This window comes from Megalobrama amblycephala, linkage group LG10 (assembly GCF_018812025.1).
Source record: "Megalobrama amblycephala isolate DHTTF-2021 linkage group LG10, ASM1881202v1, whole genome shotgun sequence".
NCBI lineage: Eukaryota > Metazoa > Chordata > Actinopteri > Cypriniformes > Xenocyprididae > Megalobrama > Megalobrama amblycephala.
In genome coordinates, this window is record NC_063053.1 from 38,398,552 (window position 1) to 38,416,580 (window position 18,029).

Sequence of the window (18,029 nt, forward strand, 5' to 3'; positions counted from 1 at the left end):
TGCACGGTATTAGTCATTGTATGTAAGACATTGTATGTCAAGTTACTTAAATTATAGGAAATACAAGCTTAGTATATAGAACATCTACATTAAAAGACAATTTCTGTATACTTTTATACTGTAATATTGCTGTTATTTTATACATATGATTACATTTTATCCAAAGTGACTACAAGGAGTACAACCCAGGTGAAAAAAAAGTACATTTCTGTAATATACTTAAAGTGCTCTATTTTCGTGCACTAATTTTGTTTTTTAATATACTAAAAAAATCATCTTTAGTACTTAAGATAATCTTAAGAACATCTAAGTGTACTTGACTGTGCTATTTTGAGACAGTATGAATATAAACTAAAATGTGCTTTTAATATACTATCTCTGTATTTAAAAAAAATGTATTTAGATGCCACTTATAGTACATTTGAATCCATAGTGTACTACAAGTGGTAATTAAATATATTTTTAAATACAGATAGTATATTAAAAGCACATTTTAGTTCATATTTAATGGTGTCTCAAAATAGCACAGTTGAGTACACTTAGATGTTCATAAGATGATCTTAAGAAGTACTAAAGATTAATTTTTAGTATATTAAGTACAAAATTAGTGCATGAAAAAAGAGCACTTTAAGTATATTACAGAAATGTACTTTTTTTCACCTGGGAATGGATGCAACAATAAGTACAATGACAACTTCCAGTTAGTCTAGCACAGTATGCATAGAAATTATTTTTTTCAGTTAATCAGATAGTATCATCAGGACAATTGTTCACACACAAAAAAATGCATCTTTAGCAATCTCTTGAAAATGGTTTGAGTTAGTCAGGTTATTCCACCAGCATGGGACAGTCCAGGTAAAGATCAGTTAAAGTGGGTTTGTGCCCCTTTGGGATGGCACCACAAGATGCTGTTCACTTTCAGAGCACAAGCGTCTGGAGGGTGTATAGGTACAGGCTTGCAGAGCCAGTTGTTGTTCTGTTGTGTAGCATTTTCCGATAGGAATGGCCTGGTCTTCCCAATGTTGTACTGGGCAAATCTGCAAGATCGGGCAGTTCCAGCACTGTAGTCTGTGAAGTTTAACTGATTGATTATAACACAAAGGATGGGTGGCTGAAACCACAAGAACTTCTGACTTGGCAAGGTGGAGTTGAAGGTAAAGGTCATCCAGGTGAAAGTCGGAAATTTCCATCAAGCAGGCTGAGATGCGAGCAGCTACTGGTTGATCATCTGGCTGGAATGAAAAGTAGAGATGTGTGTCAGGATAGCAGTGATAGGAAAAGCCATGTTTCTGAATGATTCTAGTTACAATTACAACAAAAAATATTGTACAGAACAGCAGAATGAAAAGATGTAAACAAAGAATTTGTTGTATAAGAATAGTAATCTTTCCACACCTGGACTGCAATGCTGCTGTAGATCTCCAGTCTTTCCACATGACCTGAAATCATAAAGAAATAAAAATTAGTTGGCTATTACATTAATTCAAACATGCCAGCATATGTTTTACTGAGACAATGCAGAGCCTCAACCTTCTTTGGTCTGGAATTTTTATATCCAACTATCCAATGTATCTTATGATTCAGTATTGACAATTTACTCAGGTCATGTAATATTTTTTCTATTATTAGTATTTATTATAACACTAATATATGCATACTACTCGTGTTTGCAAGCAGATGCGCTCAGAATATTTAATTTATAATGTTGTTCATATTGTACTCTCATCTGCTTTCATTTTGCCTGTAGTATGAGTTGTACAGGGCAGGCTGCAAATTGAAATACTACCACATCTGAACGAAGACATAAACACTTGATTGGACTTTATAAATAACTAATCTTTCTTGGTTTAAAACAGATGGAAAATTGAAAGATACCTGCTGCAGTTTTGCTTTCAACGGCAGTTACCTTAAGTTATGTGTCTGAACACCGTTTAGAAATACTAACATTAGCTTTTTCAAAACTATAAACAATATAAATGTGTAGCCACAAGATATAAAATATCACACACATGTAGAATTTAACTCTTACCTCAGCCAGTGATCGGTTGGTATGATGTCCGCTGTGGTCTTCTCGCTGAAAGGACGTTAGTTTTTCGTTTTTCCTCACACTGTTCCGAAGAATGGATAGACGGATGTGTTCAAATAAATTCTCCTGCCCAGTCAGACTGCTCTTTACGATTGCTTTACACTACTGTTAATCTCACGACCCACAAGCATAGCCTGAAATAAATTCAAATTACCCGCGGCGCTCGCCCTTCCATCACTGTACGGCTCAGGGGTGAGTTTCCCGAAAGCATCGTTGGTGAACCATGGTCGTAAGTCCCATTGAACTCTATTGGTAACGACCGAACTTGCGACCATAGTTCGCTTCGGGAAACGCACCCCTGACCGGGAACTGTTGTGGGCGGGACTAACGGAAAAGTAATCGGCGGCAAATTTGAATCTGCGTCGCGCGCACACACACACACACACACACACACACACACACACACACACACACAAAGCTACGCATTTGCAGCTCGATTTGGAAAAACATAAAATGTACATAGGGGAGAGTGGGGTAAAGTGGGACATTTTTTACATTTGCTCCCCTCTAAGCGAGCTAAAATGATATATCAGTAAAATGTACACCTTTCCCATTAATTCAGGATGTTTCCTAGCCATGGAAATGATCAGAATGTATTCAGGATGAAGATCCATGAAAATATGATTGTTTTTAAAAAAGTCATCTTGTGTCTCACTTTACCCCAGTTTAGGGGTAAACTGAGACAGACCACAAAAATCAAGGGGGTAAAGTGAACCAGCTGGGGGTAAACTGATCCACTTACTTTTTCCACTGTGAAACTACCATAACAACACTTGTTGTAACCGTTTGAATCCTGACAGCTAGTCTGACAACCACACATTCCAGAACTAATGTCGGACTAGTAACAAAATCATGGGGATTGGTCAATTAAGCACTTTTTTCCTAAACACTTGAAAGTAACTTTGAACAAAATCAAATACAACATAATATAATTCAAAATATTTTAATTAACATAAATGACAGATAGAACCAGTTAGATTAGAACACAGTCTGGGTGTCAGAACACAGGACCCTTAGGGTGCGTTCACACTTGTCATGTTTGGTTCGATTAAAACAAACCCTGGTGCGATTGCTCAGTTAGCGCGGTTCATTTGAACATATGTGAACGCTGCCTAAAAAGAAACTCTAAAAAGGATAGAATCCTCACGCATGTTGGTTTTTCTTGTCATAGTCGCAAGTTTGCCCATCACAGGCATCAGACGCGCGTCTCGTTTGTGTGTGTAACGGATGGATTCCCGCCGCTATTTTGACTACTTTACACATTTTATGAGCTCTTCATGAGTTCCCAGCTGGTCAAAATACCATCACATGCAGGCTACGCACACACAAAAAGCGCATTTACCTCAGCACACAGCATTGTTTTGGATGTTTGTTAAAGGTACAATCTGTAATATTTTTTTCCGCTAGAGGTCGCTAGAAGCCTATTCAAAACAAAGGCGTAGTTTGATGGCTCCAAGTTTTAGAGCAGAAACTTGGGACATGTGGTCTCCATCTCAACGGACGGTGCAAAAGAATAGGGATTGGAGTCGGGAAGAACTCATGTTCATGGATGCGATTATTAACGTTACTGTAGTGTGAAGCAGAGCAGGAGCGAGTGTTGTGGAGCTGAACGAGGAGCTGGAGCGATTGATCAACACACGCCTCACGAGCAGCGGGACTTTTATTATGACACAGTCACCGGCGCCGCTTCCGCTTTTCCGGTCATGAGTATGAAGTTTACGGGAGCTGTCCTTGTCGACAGAACCAGCGGCAGATGGTAAACAGTAATTATGTTCCATAAATAAGTAACACAATCCACCATAAAACGTGCAAGAAGTAAATAAGGAACAGCTTGAAGCAAGCTAGTGGTTTTCTGGACGCTAGACACTACTTCCGCATTTGTCCACGACACTGTTGTCATGTGGTTTCTACGTCAGTAAAGGCGGTAACAAAGGGTAACCAACGTCATTGACAGGCGACTGCACTGCCCCGTGTCACTGTTTAGAATGGGAATTTTCTCATGATTTACAAGGAGTTGAAAACATTAGAGATATTGTTAGTCATCAGCTGGACAAAATATATAACACTAGCCTAGTGGTTTTTGGATATTTTACTGTGAATATCTTACAGATTGTACCTTTAAGTTCCAATTCAAAATAGGCAATACATCATAAAATCTGACCAATCACGTTGTGAATGTATTGAACGTAATGAACTCAAGGTTCGGTATCTTTTGGTTTGGTGATAAAATTGCCAATCTGAACGCTAATTGGACCGGGACTAAATGTTTTTTTTTTCTTCTTTGGTCCGGACCAAATAAACCAAATGAACCGAACTACAAGTGTGAACGCACCCTTAGAGCCAGCTAGTGTCTGGAGGTCAGAGCAAAGCACAATCAGAACCAGCTAGAACAGCCTGGGACTCAGAACACAGGACTAGACCCACCTGTATTAGAACATCAGCCTACTGTTATACTCTACAACTAGGCCTACTCTACATTCCAGCCCTGAAGGTTACAGGGAAAGATGAGGAGATGCTCTCTCCATCTCTCCAGGCCTTTTAGGTTGAGGCAGCTTCTTTACCACATCACTTTTAGGAACATGTGCCACATCATTCTCCTCGAGGGGTGTTTTGCCCCAGAGGTTGTCTTCCTGGTGTTTTGCCTAGGCATGATGGCTTTTCTACAATGTTTATGACATTAAAAATAAAACATATGTAATGTAATATTACATTAAAATATGTTTAAGACTAAATTTAACTTGTGCCTTATGTCTCACTTTACCCCAAAGCATTTGTCTCACTTTACCTCACCACTACATTTTAGAAAAAAATGATCACTCTTAGCAATTCAGGCTACTCTTCAGCTTGCATCATCACATGGTTTTATATGTTGATAGTTCATCAACATGTATGATATAAGTTTTTCTACCTGAATCAGTTTGCTTTGGCACAACAGTTGATTAAGTTGACCGCAAGAAAATTTACTTTTATATGCAAAAAATATATTTTTGTGAAAAAAACATGCTTAGCACAGCACCATGAGGTCCTCTCCTTCATGGCCAAGGGGAAATGTGAGGGGCTTGAAAACATAATTGTCACATAACCACAAATGTGTTCCTTTGTCGAGATACAGGGGGTGTCTCACATTACCCGATGTCTCACATTACCCCACTCTCCCCTATCAAAAATAGTGTTCAGGAAATTTAGAGGAGAATAAGTCAAGGCCAATCAGCAGTTTCAAAATAGCATAATGTGCAAGTTGAGGTTAAAATATTAGTAAAATAAACAATGCATAATATATAGAAGGCCTAAACACATACTGTATGTACCAATACTATAATTGAACCTTTAAAAACTAACTTTCACCAACACATTATCTTAAATGGAGGAAGAAAAAACATGTTGAATGACTGTTGATTTCTGTAGTTATACATTTTTTCCCTTTTTTCTATTTTTACAGAAAAAATCTGTAAAATATTAATCAACATTTTATGTAAATTTACAAATTTTTCTGTAAAAATACAGAACATTTATTTTAAAAAACAGAAATTTAATGTAATACTAAAATACATGCAATTCCCTGTAAATTTAATAGTGGAAAATTAAATTACAGGAAATATCTGTAAAACAACAGGCATTTCAGTGTATAATGACAAAACGGGAAAAATCTGTAAAAAAATACAGACCATTACCTGTAAATTTACATTTATTTTTAACAGTGTATCTTAACCATGCACCACAGCTCAAATTTCCCCATGGTTTGTCCCCCAAATTTTAACCCGATCACTTTCTTCCTAATTCTCCCAGCTCTTTCAACCAGACAGCAATATTTAAAATGCATTAAAAGTCAGAATAACAAGATGATACATAAAAGATATAAAATACATTAAAAATGAAATAAAAACAGGAAAAGGAATTAAAAGAATAAAAAGATAATACGTATAAAATAAAGTGCAAACAGTTCGGACATAGCACAGTGCTCAATCAGCAAATGCATAGATAAAAAGATGTGTTTTGAGTCTGGATTTGAATGTGGCTACTGTAGGAGCACACCTGATCTCTTCTGGAAGCTGGTTCCAGCTGCGGCTGGCGTAACAGCTAAAAGCAGACTCTCCTTGCTTTGAGTGAACCCTTGGTATTTTTAAGTGTGTTGATCCTGATGATCTGAGTGATCTGTTAGGTTTATATTCTATGAGCATATCTGCAATGTATTGGGGTCCTAGGCCACTGAGTGATTTATAAACAAGTAACAGTACTTTAAAATCAATTCTAAATGCAACTGGAAGCCAGTGCAAGGACCTGAGGACTGGTGTGATGTGTTCATGTTTTCTGGTTCTGCTCAGAATCCTGGCAGCAGCGTTCTGTACGAGCTGCAGTTGTCTTATGGTCTTTTTGGGAAGGCCAGTGAGGAGCCCATTACAGTAATCCACACTGCTGGTGATGAAAGCATGAACAAGTTTCTCTAAGTCTTGACTGGAGACAAAGCATCTAATTCTTGCAATATTTTTGAGATGATAATATGCTGATTTAGTTATTGTCTTTACATGGCTACTGAAACTCAGGTCTGACTCCAGAATCACACCAAGATTCCTGACTTGATTTTTAATTGTTTGACCCCTAGAGTGAAGGTACGTGTTCACTTTGAGAACTTCGTCTTTGTTTCCAAACGCAATGACTTCAGTTTTGTCTTTGTTTAACTGAAGGAAGTTTAGGCACATCCAATTTTTAATTTCATCAATGCATTGGCACAGGGAGTCAATGGGGCTCCCTGCAGGTGGTGTTGGCAGCAGAGCATTTATTTACACATATATTAGCCATTTCCTGTAAAAGTTTTTCAGTGTTTTGCTTTTGAATAAATATTAAATGTTATAAAATGAATAGGTTTAAAAAAATAGTCAAGGTGAAGTATGAAGTACTCAAAATCTCATGAAAAACAATAACTTTTCTTGTGAATGAATTACACAGAAAGCAGCACCGTATTAAGTATTACAAAGGATTACACTATTAATGCTCAACACACCAACAAGTGACATTTCACCGGAAGTCTTCCAGCTGGATTATATTATTGCGGCATATAATCAATTGAAGGACACACATTATGAGAAGTTTATGAACTATTATGGGGAAACGAAGCAGAAGCATTTGATATGCTTCTATTATATCATTATATTATCTTTTAGAAAATTAAAAAGAGCTGCCCAAATTATTTTTGAATAGCGCAAAGTACATTATTTATTACCAGTAGTTTGTAAAAGTAGTGAAAATATTTCAAATTGAGAGTTGCTGGGATTGCAGGCTTGGACGTTTGTGATTCCAGGCTAAATCACCATGCATGAATAGATTGATTGCAAAATTATAAAGATTTTCTCCTCCTTTTTCTCCATTTTCCTCCTATAGTTTGATATATGAACGGTTTGCTGGAACAGATCGTAAGGATAACTCTGTTGGAATACAGCTGTTGGGTATTGTAATGGCCAATAATCTTCCTCCTTATGATGCTGAATGTGGCATTGAGTGTGACAGGTAAACTCTTTTTTTTCAATTGTGTAAATTTTTTTTAAATTAATTTTCTCATACATGCAGTGCTGCGTGAAAGTTTATGAACCACTTGCAGAATCTGTGAAAATGTGAATAATTTTAACAAAATAAGAGAGATCATACAAAATGCATGTTATTTTTTATTTAGTACTGTCCTGAGTAAGATATTTTACATAAAAGATGTTTACATATAATCCATAAGACAAAAAAAAAAAAAGCTGAATTTATTAAAATAACCCATTGATTCTCAATACTGTGTGTGGTCACCTGATGATCCACGACTGTTTGTGTGTTTTGTGATGGTTGTTCATGAGTCTCTTGTTTGTCCTGAGCAGTTAAACTGAGCTCTGTTCTTCAGAAAAATCCTCCAGATCCTGCAGATTCTTCAGTTTTCCAGCATCTTTTGCATATTTGAACCCTTTCCAGCAGTGACTGAATGATTTTGAGATTCATCTTTGAGGGACTCAAACTCAACTATTAAAAAAGGTTCAAACATTCACTGATGCTCCAGAAGGAAACACGATGCAGTAAGAGTCGGGGGGTGAAAACTTTTGAATTTGAAGATCAAGGTAAATTGTACTTAATTTGTCTTCCGGGAAACATGCAAGTATCTTCTGTTGCTTCCGAAGGGCAGTACTAAATGAAAAACAATGATATTTAAACAAAATAAGAAAAATTGTGACATCTTCATCCTGTTCAAATGTTTTCACCCCCCGACTCTTAATGCATCATGTTTCCTTCTGGAGCATCAGTGAATGTTTGAACCTTTTTTAATAGTTGAGTTTGAGTCCCTCAGTCGTCCTCAGTGTGAAAAGATGGATCTCAAAATCATTCAGTCACTGCTGGAAAGGGTTCAAATACGCAAAAAATGCTTGAAAACTGATGAATCTGCAGGAGCTGGAGGATTTTTCTGAAGAACAGAGCTCAGTTTAACTGCTCAGGACAAACAAGAGACTCATGAACAACCATCACAAAACACACAAACAGTCGTGGATCATCAGGTGACCACACACAGTATTGAGAATCAATGGGTTATTTTAATAAATTCAGCTTTTTTTTTTGTCTTGTTGACCATATGTAAAAAATTTTTATGTAGAATATCTTACTCAGGACAGTACTAAATAAAGGGAGGGAATTTTGGCCGGTGTCCTGGCCAAATTCCCTCCATAGGCCCTTACCAATCACGGCCTCCTAATAATCCCCATGCATTGAATTGGCTCTTTCACTCTCTCTCCTCTCCACCTACAGCTGGTGTGTGGTGAGCGCACTGGCGCTGTTGTACTGTGGCTGCCGTCGCATCATCCAAGTGGATTCTGCACACTGGTGGTGGAGGAGGAGAGACCCCTGACATGACTGTAAAGCACTTTGGGTGTACAGTAGTACATATGAAAGCGCTATATAAATGCCTCATTCATTCATTCATTCATTCATTCATAAAAATAACTTGCATTTTGTATTTTGTTATTCACATTTTCATGGATTCTGCAAGGGGTTCACAAACTTTCAAGCAGCACTGTATGTGATTCGTATATTTTTATAAATTTGAATTAAAACCAGTTTTGTCCACAATATTTGTTACAGATACTTTCAGTCACTGGCCAACAACTTACTGATGAGATGTAAGGAGGTGTACGCAGCAGCTGCTGAGATCATTGGGTTAATCCTGAAGTACATGACTGAGCAAGAAAATGTATGTGTGGCTGTTTAATATTTTTCACATTTTTTTCATATTATTAACATTTTCATTTTTATCTGGGTTATTTAGTTACAGTTTATTGTTGTCTTTTGATGCTGCAGTTGTCACCATTACGTTCTGTTCATAGACTTTCAGTTTGTTGTCACTCATGTCTCGTGTTCCCTGTTCCACATTACCGCCACTCATCAGTCACCATGGACACTAATGATCTGCACCGCTGTTTGTCATTTACCTTTGTGTATTTAAGTTCCAGCCTGAGTTCAGTTCATTGTCCAGTATTGTCTATGTTATGTGTGTGTGTTGCTGCCTGCTCACCTGTCAGTTGGATCTTTAATATATTAAACTAGTTTGTTGGATTGTACTGGTCTTCCTCGTCTGCCTTCCAGCAGCACTACGTGACAGCAGTGTCTAGTAAACTTAACAACTATTGTTTTGTTTTTTGTTTTTTTTATTGTAGCAAAATGAAGGACCCTTATTGAATATCACTTTTACAAAACTCTTGGATTTGTGGAAAAAGGCAGTGTATGACAAATTTATTGTTTGCCTAAGCAAAGTGTCCAAACACTTCCCACCTTTGGTGGATCGGTGAGATCAACGTTTTTTCCATCAAGTCTTATCCGATGAAAGCTAAAGCATATGTCTGTAACTAATGTTTGTTTTTATATTCCACAGATTCAGAAATCATGTTTTTGATTTGCTGCCAAAGCTGCCTGACGTGTTGAAGACACACTGCCTTGAATGTGTGCTGAGTCGTGCTGATGTCATCCCTGAAATCTACCGGCACCTGCAGACCAAAGGCTTCTCACAGATCATGAGCCACAAGTCAGTTAATACTGCAGTAGCTCATATCTCCATTGTTTTACTTGTCTTATTACAGGTTTTATGGCTGTGATAGTGAAATATTATAGTTGAGAGAAACCCTCTTCACGTCACATGCTGTGTCTTTCAGAGATGATGCCCGACAGCCTGTTTGTCTGAACATCATACATAAGATCCTGGCATGTCTGAAGCCAGAAGAGTTAAAGGAGATTTTGGGAACTGTCACGACATTTGTGTCTCACCCTTCTCCTGTCTGCAGAGAGAGAATGTATGACATCCTCATGTGGATCCAGGACAACTACAGGTAACTGACTTTACAAGCCTCCCCTTATCCAGTCCAGTGTTCATCTCACACAAAGGACTTTTCTTGTTCAGTTCCTCTCTAGATGATTCCCATGTGGTTCTTAGCCTGTTTTTGTTACAGTTACAGTTTTACAGTTGAATGTTATTTGCATTTACTGTTTCATCACAAAGAAATGTACTTTACCATTCAAACATTTGGGTTCGGTAAGTTTTTTTTTTTTTTTTTGTGTCACCAAGGGGCGTATTACAGAAAGATTGAACTTTAGAATCCTATTGTTACAATATGTTATATTTATGGTCAGCAGAATGTGACAGACCACGTATGGTGGACTTGTGAGTCGCGTTTATGTGACGTCTTTGAGATGCACAAGCATGTGAAGTAAAGTGGAAGCACTGATAAAAATGCGGTTGTGAGATTCTTTATTGTAAAAGTGATTAACAATAAGAACCAAGCATATAACACCTATCTTATCTGTTTGGTCACCATGGCAATTTCAGTTAGGACCTCATTTAGGACAAAAGCTATTACAGAATGACATTTCTTAAGTGCATTATCTTTACTATGGATAAGAAACCTAACTCAACAAAAAATCCTAAAAGCTGTCCTAATTTAAAACCTTTTTGAAATCCAACAGTAAAAATCAGTTTGTTTGTTTTTGTTTTTTCGAAAATGGCATTACATTTATTAATAATACAAGAAGAGCAACGACATTTGATGGACTACGAGAAACAGCAGACACATTTTTAGCAACTTTTGCCCACTCTTTACTTAGATTCGTTAGTGAGTGAAGGTGAAATCTTGCTGAATAAAACAAGCTTTACAACGGATCAAAATTTCAATCTCTGGCACACTGAAATTAAAGGCATGCCATAGTTTCCCATTTTGATTTTAGGTTTACCCAAAGTCAGGTTTCCCTCAGAAGCAGTTTAAACGCACGTCGTTGGTTGCTTGACAGTTGATTACCGAACAACTCGATGGTACGGTTTAAGATTTTCTAACTACAGATAAGATGAGATTTTGTAAGATAGGATAAGAATCCTAAATCAGATTTGCTTCTGTAATACGAATTTGTGAAAAATCCTAAATTAACTTATCTTAAGTTAAGACCTAAATTTTGTGTAATACGCCCCTTCAAGGCTACATTTATTTAATCAAACATACATTAAAACAGTAATATTGTGAAATATTACATATTTAAAGTTTTCAAAAAAATAACTATTTTCAAAATAAATGTATTTTAATTTTTACTTTTTACTGAATTTTCAGCATCATTACTCCAGTCTTCAGTGTCACATGATCCTTCAGAAATCATTCTGATATGATGATTTGATGCACATTTATGATTGGTATCAATGTTGAAAACAGATAACTACTTAATATTTTTTGTGGAGACTGTGATATATTTTTACATGATACTTTGATGAATAGAAAGTACAAGATAACTACATTTATTTGAACTATTTTTCACATTATAAATGTCTCTACTGTTACTTTTGATTAAGTTAATGCATTCCTGCTCACATGTTTGAACAGTGGTGCACATATAATAATGGTGTGTTGGCAGTGATTCTGAGAGCAGGCAGGACAGCACCTCTGTTGAAGTGCTCAGGGCAGCTCGGGAGAGTCTCCTCCAGGGGCTGACGGATGAGAACCATGGCTTACAGTAAGCAGACTAGACGCTTGCTTTGATCATTTTAATTAAACTTAAATTTTTCACACTTTTGAACAGCAAAAGCATTAGCATTTTTACATTTGAATCTTCTCACAAATCAATATCAACACATAACCCGAGAGCAATTTCTCTTTAGGCTTTATGTGCGCAATTTCTGGAGTCATGAGAGCCGTTTACCTGCAGACACTCTGGAGCGCATGCTTGTCGTGCTGAAGTCACTGTATTCATCCCGCATTGAAGAACAGTTCCTCAGTCTGGCCACTGACCTGCTACTCGAGATGACGAGTCACAGCCCTGACTTCACGCGCAACATGTTTGAGTTCCCACTCTCTGAGTGCAAGTTCCAGGTAAGCCCTGTTATTTATTACAACATTGCAAAAATCCTATCTACATGCTAGGGGTTGATCCGCGATCCTCACCGCCAGCGCACGTCATGATATTGCTGAGTTAGATGCGTTCCTGGGCCAACATATTTTGTTGATCCTGGAACAACATTCTAGTCTGAAAATTTAGTCTTAACCCTATTCCTACCCCTAAACCTCACCCTACCCATAAGTTATCCCAAAAATCAGAGGGAAATGATAGATGAATGACACCAATTCATGATTTTAAGCCTAAAGTTGACAATCTGTAAACCTGTCCCTCAAATCTGATTGGTTGATTTGAATGTTGTTCCAGGATCAACAAAAATGTTGACCCAGGAACATGTTGAACTCAGCAATATCAGGTTATGCCTCACGAACCAGGCCCCACGGTTCGGCACGTATGTGATTCGAGGATTAATTTCAGGTTTAACCATCATACAAATAAAGTTTCTAATTTTCCCTGCCTCTTTAAATCATACCTAGTATTTGATTAATTCAAATGGAAGTTGTTTTTGCAGACAATAATTTCAGTGTTTTTTGTTCTACTCATCTATTCCAGGACTACACAATTGACTCTAACTGGCGTTTGCGGAGCACAGTCCTCACGCCGATGTTTATGGAGACCCAAGCCACTCAGGGTCCAGAGGCTGCAGGAAGCCAGGCAGCCACAGTGAGGGGTCAGATCAGAGCCACACAGACGGCCCTGGAGTTCTCTCAGACTCTGGCTCCTGGTGCAGGTACCTCATTCAAATATAAAATGAGCTTTAGTTCTTTCACTTATATAGTGCTGTTCAGTGGATTTTGTAATTGCAGACTCAGATGTGTAGGAAAGACGTGAGGGGAAATTTATTGAAGGATAGCTAATGACAATTCACCATATCTTTCTGTGTAATAATAAACATCTGTTCTTTCAGGACGCCGTTCAGCATATAACTGGTTAACCGGGAGTAGTGTGGACACACTGGCTGATTATTCCCTTTCATCTGATTCTGTATCGTCAATCTTGGTGTTCGAGAAAAAGAAATCAGTGTGCCCCCAAGCTGCCTGGAGAGCCGCGGGTGCAGGGTTTGGCTCTAAACGCCTCACCGCTGCTGGTGACGAGACAGACAGAAGTGCAGGTCAGTCACCAAATGTCGCAGACATTCTGAGGCTCAGGAGGAGATTTCCAAAGGATAAAGAAAAGGAGAACATCAAATTCGCCAAGAAAGAAATTCAGTCCCAAAGAACAGAAAGGGTAAGTCTTTTTTAAACATGGATAGACATTTGCATGATCATTTTTTATGTTTTTTGTATGATTATATTCTGTGTTGTACAGGAGAGAAGAGCAGATCTGAAGATCCGTCAGGATGCTCAGGTCACGCTGTACCGCAGCTATAGGGTTGGAGATCTTCCTGATATTCAGATTCAGAACAGCAGCCTCATCGCCCCACTACAGGCTCTGGCACAGGTTCACTGCGATTCAGGATTATTTTAACAATATGGTCAATATGTGTTTGAAAGTAGTTAACTGGATAACAGAATCCAAGTTTTTGTTTTACAGAGGGATGCCACACTGGCGAAGCAGCTGTTCAGCTCACTGTTTGCTGGGGTGCTGGTTGAAATGGAGAAATCCAAGTCTAGTAATGAATCAAGCAGCATTCTGAAGGATCTAGTGCAGACCCTGAACACCCTCCTCAGCATGAGCACTGTCTACTTCCCCCCTTTCATTTCTTGTGTGCAGGTGTGTACACGCTTGTGATAAGAGATAAGACACAATGGCTCGGTGTTTAAGCTAGTGAGGCTGTAGACAAGAAGGAAGCTCAAAAAGGTTGAAGGGAGCTTGATTATGAGAAATCTTGCATTTAGACTGTTGGGCTTGTTAATTGCATTATTTGCCTGTATGCAAACACATTTTATACATTACGTTACAGGATTTGAGTTATCATCATAAGGCCCTTCTTGGTGTTGAGCCCGCTCTTGTCAGTGCCAGCTGTCTCGCCAGTCTGCAGCAGCCCATGGGCATCCTGTTACTGGAGGAGAGTTTGCTTCATGGCACCGGAATGTCAGAGGAACCTCCCTCGAAACGAGCACGAGGCAATCGAGAGCTGCCATCTGACACAGAAAGATGGATTCACCTCGCCAAGTAAGATCACTCCCTCATAAATGTTGGAAGCATTCACCATGTTCATCAGTTCTTTACTGATTCATATTCCCCTGTAGACTTTACAGGTCTTTGGGAGATTATGATGTAGTCAGGGGAATCTTTAGCGGCAAGATTGGTGCAAAGTCAATAACATTCACGGCCCTGCAAGCGGAGGCAAAGAATGATTATGCTGAAGCTGTGAAGCTCTACAATGAGGTATTGATGTGTTTACACACTATGGAAAGATAAACGGAATATGCATGCTGGCTTAAATTGATTTTAAATGTTTGTTAGAGAATAAGTGTCACAAAAGCACAGAGACATGTGGGTAAGATCTATGTGCAGCTTTAATGGGGTAATCCAAAAACATAATCCATACAGGCAGGGTCAAAATCCAGAGAACAGTCCATACAGAACAGAGAAACCAGTGACTGTAAATGAAACCTCGATAACAAAAGCAGAAACAAACTCAGTATAAATAGACAGACACTAATAACATAATACAAAACAGCTGGGTGCAATGAAGTGCTAATGAGTCCGGGAAGTGGGTTATGGGCAATGTAGTCTGAGTGGTGAACAATAGTCCGTGTTGGAGTGCCCTCTGGTGGCTAAATAGGGCACTCCAACTGGTGATCATGACAATAAGACACGATATCAAATTTTCACTACATGATTCTAGTGGCCAAATGAATTCACAATAACAATATTATCGCAATATACTGTATATAGAAATTTATTTTTAATCAATAATGCTATATGAGTGTAGGCGGGCAGAGAGTTTGTAACCATAACTCTACAAAAGCGTACAAAAATAACTTTATATTCATCGTCACCTCCTGCAGATTGGGGTCTGTAACACCCTGTGTTTTTTTAACAGAATCCAAAAAATGGCAAGCTAACTTTGTCTTGTTCTGTCCTCTAAAATAATTGTATATTCTGACACCCCTATTAGATTCTAATTTATGAATATTCCATTTTTATACTGTGGTGCTGATTCTGCATATCAGAACATGTATCTGAATGTATCAAAAAGAAGTTGAATATTGGCCATTTTGTGCAGAGTGCTTTATAGCTTACATTATTAATTCAGTTGAGACGTGTTGTTCTGATTCAGGCTCTGATCAAGGAGGACTGGAATGATGGAGAGCCCACAATCACTGAGAAAGATTTCTGGAAGACTGCTGCGCTGGAGGCCTATAATCACCTGACAGACTGGAAGTCTCTGCAGAACTGTGCCACAGTTAGCATTGATGACAACTCGCCCGTCAAACTAGAAAAAATGTGGACAGAACCATTTTATGTGGTATGATTTTAAGTAATTTTGAGCAGTTTCAGTCATGGCTGTGTCATCACAAGGAGTAACTAATCATCATATCATCTGAAATCTCATCCTTTATTAAAGAATATAATATCCTGCAGTCATTGCGGTAACACTTTACTTGAAGGGGTGTGCATAAGACTGACATGACACCTTCATAATCTTGACATGACACGTGTCATGAATATGAAGGAGGTTTTATGAATGTTTATGACAACTGTCATTAAGTGTCATTCGCTCAATTATGTCATTTTTAATGCAAAGATGACATTGTTTGAGATGTCTTTATCATGACAACTTGACATAAACCAACACATCATAACCTGTCAGTGTCTTTGTCATGACAACTTGACATTAGCAAAACATCATAACCTGTCATAAACATGACATAGCAGATTAATTATCAAACTTAAAAAACTACTTAGCTTTATGGGTTAACATTACATTACATTATTTTGGTAACACTTCAGTATAGGGAACACATATATAAACGATTATCTATGACTTTTCCCTCAATAAACTCTTAATTTACTGCTTATTATAGTTAATTGTTAGGTTTAGGTATTGGGTAGGATTAAGAATGTAGAATAAGGTCATGCAGAATAAGGCATTAATATGTGCTTTATAAGTACTAATAAACAGCCAATATTTTAGCCATATGAATGCTAATAGTAATAAGCAACTAGTTAAAAGACCCTAAAATAAAGTGTTACCATTATTTTATAACAGTGTCATCTTTTTTACGAAATTTGAAATTGTCTATTATCTGACCTTCTGTTGGAGGAAACTTAAAAAAAAACAAAAAAACAAAACAAATGAAAAATAGTCATGACACTGTTTAAAATTATTTGTCAGAGTTTTGTCACTTAATGACATTTTAATGACAAGTTCAATTTGTACCACTGTACTTGAGCTCAAGATACATATTCATAACACTATTATAATGGCCTCATGACAGCCAATGTCAAAACCAACCACATGACAGTTTAATGTAATGTTAACCCATAAAGCTAAATGATGTCAAGTTGTCATGACAAAGACACTGACAGGTTATGACGTGTTGGTTTATGTCAAGTTGTCATAACTCGGACATCTCAAACAATGTCATCTTTGCATTAAAAATGACATAATTGAGCGAATGACACTTAATGACAGTTGTCATAAACATTCATAAAACCTCCTTCATATTCATGACACGTGTCATGTCATGATTATGAAGGTGTCATGTCAGTCTTATGCACACCCCTTCAAGTAAAGTGTTACCGTAATTGCTTCTGTTTATGTCTCTAAAAGGAAACGTATCTGCAGTACATGATGCGTAGTACATTGAAGCAGTTGCAGCTGGGTGAGAGAACTCTGGATCTGCTCAGCTTTGTCAATGCTGCCATGAAGATAGAAGAGCACAAGATCATCATGGAGACCCATTACAGTCAGGAACTGAGTCTACTGTATATCCTGCAAGAGGACTATGACAGGGCCAAATACTATGCCAACAACTGCATGCAAGTCTTCATGCAGGTCAGTTTCGATAAAAACTAACAGTTATTTCACAGAGGGTATGTATTTTTCAGATAGGATATTACATAGGCATGCAGACACACACAGCTTCTGTTTGTCCCTATTTGTCATTGAATAGTTTGTGATCCTGTAAACAATGAGTTTTCCCTTTTTTCAACAAATAATGGCATACATTTACATACCAGATTTTCCTATCCTCATTACATGGTATTATGTAGAACTACTCAAGTATCGACCCGCTGCTGAACCGCAGCCGTCTGACTGTGCTACAGTCTGTCCAAGCTCTGACGGAGATCCAAGACTTCCTGAATTATATCACTGGAGAAGGTGAGTAATTGTTCTTAGTAAGGTTTGGTGAATGCTTGAGGATTTATAGCCATGTTGTGGGCTTCCAGCAGACTAAGTTATCAATGTATCTTGTTGCTCACAGTCTCAGTGAATTCTCTCAAGTTCATGATCAGACGATGGACCAGCTGCTATCCAGATGATAAACTGGACCCCATGAATGTTTGGGATGACATCATCACATCTCGGTGAGTTTGCTAAATTACAATACTTCACTGGGAATACAGATATCTCAGTTCTGTTATAGTGGAGAAATGGTTCACCACA

General features: G+C 37.9%; 1 protein-coding gene and 1 long non-coding RNA gene across 3 annotated transcripts in view; one reads left to right on the forward strand and one right to left on the reverse strand.

Moving 5' to 3' along the window:
- LOC125277589 (DNA-dependent protein kinase catalytic subunit-like) overlaps positions 1–18,029 on the forward strand; it is a 62,879-nt gene that overhangs the window by 36,151 nt on the left and 8,699 nt on the right. Inside the window, 17 exon segments of the mRNA XM_048206075.1 lie at positions 7,463–7,588; positions 9,185–9,293; positions 9,757–9,884; positions 9,972–10,121; positions 10,249–10,422; positions 11,987–12,085; positions 12,231–12,441; positions 13,019–13,196; positions 13,374–13,693; positions 13,775–13,906; positions 14,000–14,179; positions 14,370–14,581; positions 14,659–14,797; positions 15,696–15,884; positions 17,193–17,417; positions 17,636–17,744; positions 17,848–17,950. Coding sequence (XP_048062032.1) covers positions 7,463–7,588; positions 9,185–9,293; positions 9,757–9,884; positions 9,972–10,121; positions 10,249–10,422; positions 11,987–12,085; positions 12,231–12,441; positions 13,019–13,196; positions 13,374–13,693; positions 13,775–13,906; positions 14,000–14,179; positions 14,370–14,581; positions 14,659–14,797; positions 15,696–15,884; positions 17,193–17,417; positions 17,636–17,744; positions 17,848–17,950 — 2,784 coding nt within the window.
- LOC125277590 lies at positions 605–2,399 on the reverse strand. Of its 2 annotated transcripts, XR_007186926.1 has the most exons (4): positions 2,383–2,399; positions 2,030–2,271; positions 1,396–1,439; positions 610–1,232 (listed from the first exon to the last, which is right to left on the reverse strand). It is a non-coding gene; the product is annotated as an uncharacterized LOC125277590 (long non-coding RNA). The 2 variants fall into 2 exon arrangements; XR_007186925.1 differs by lacking the exon at positions 2,383–2,399 and having other exon boundaries at positions 605–1,232; positions 2,030–2,337.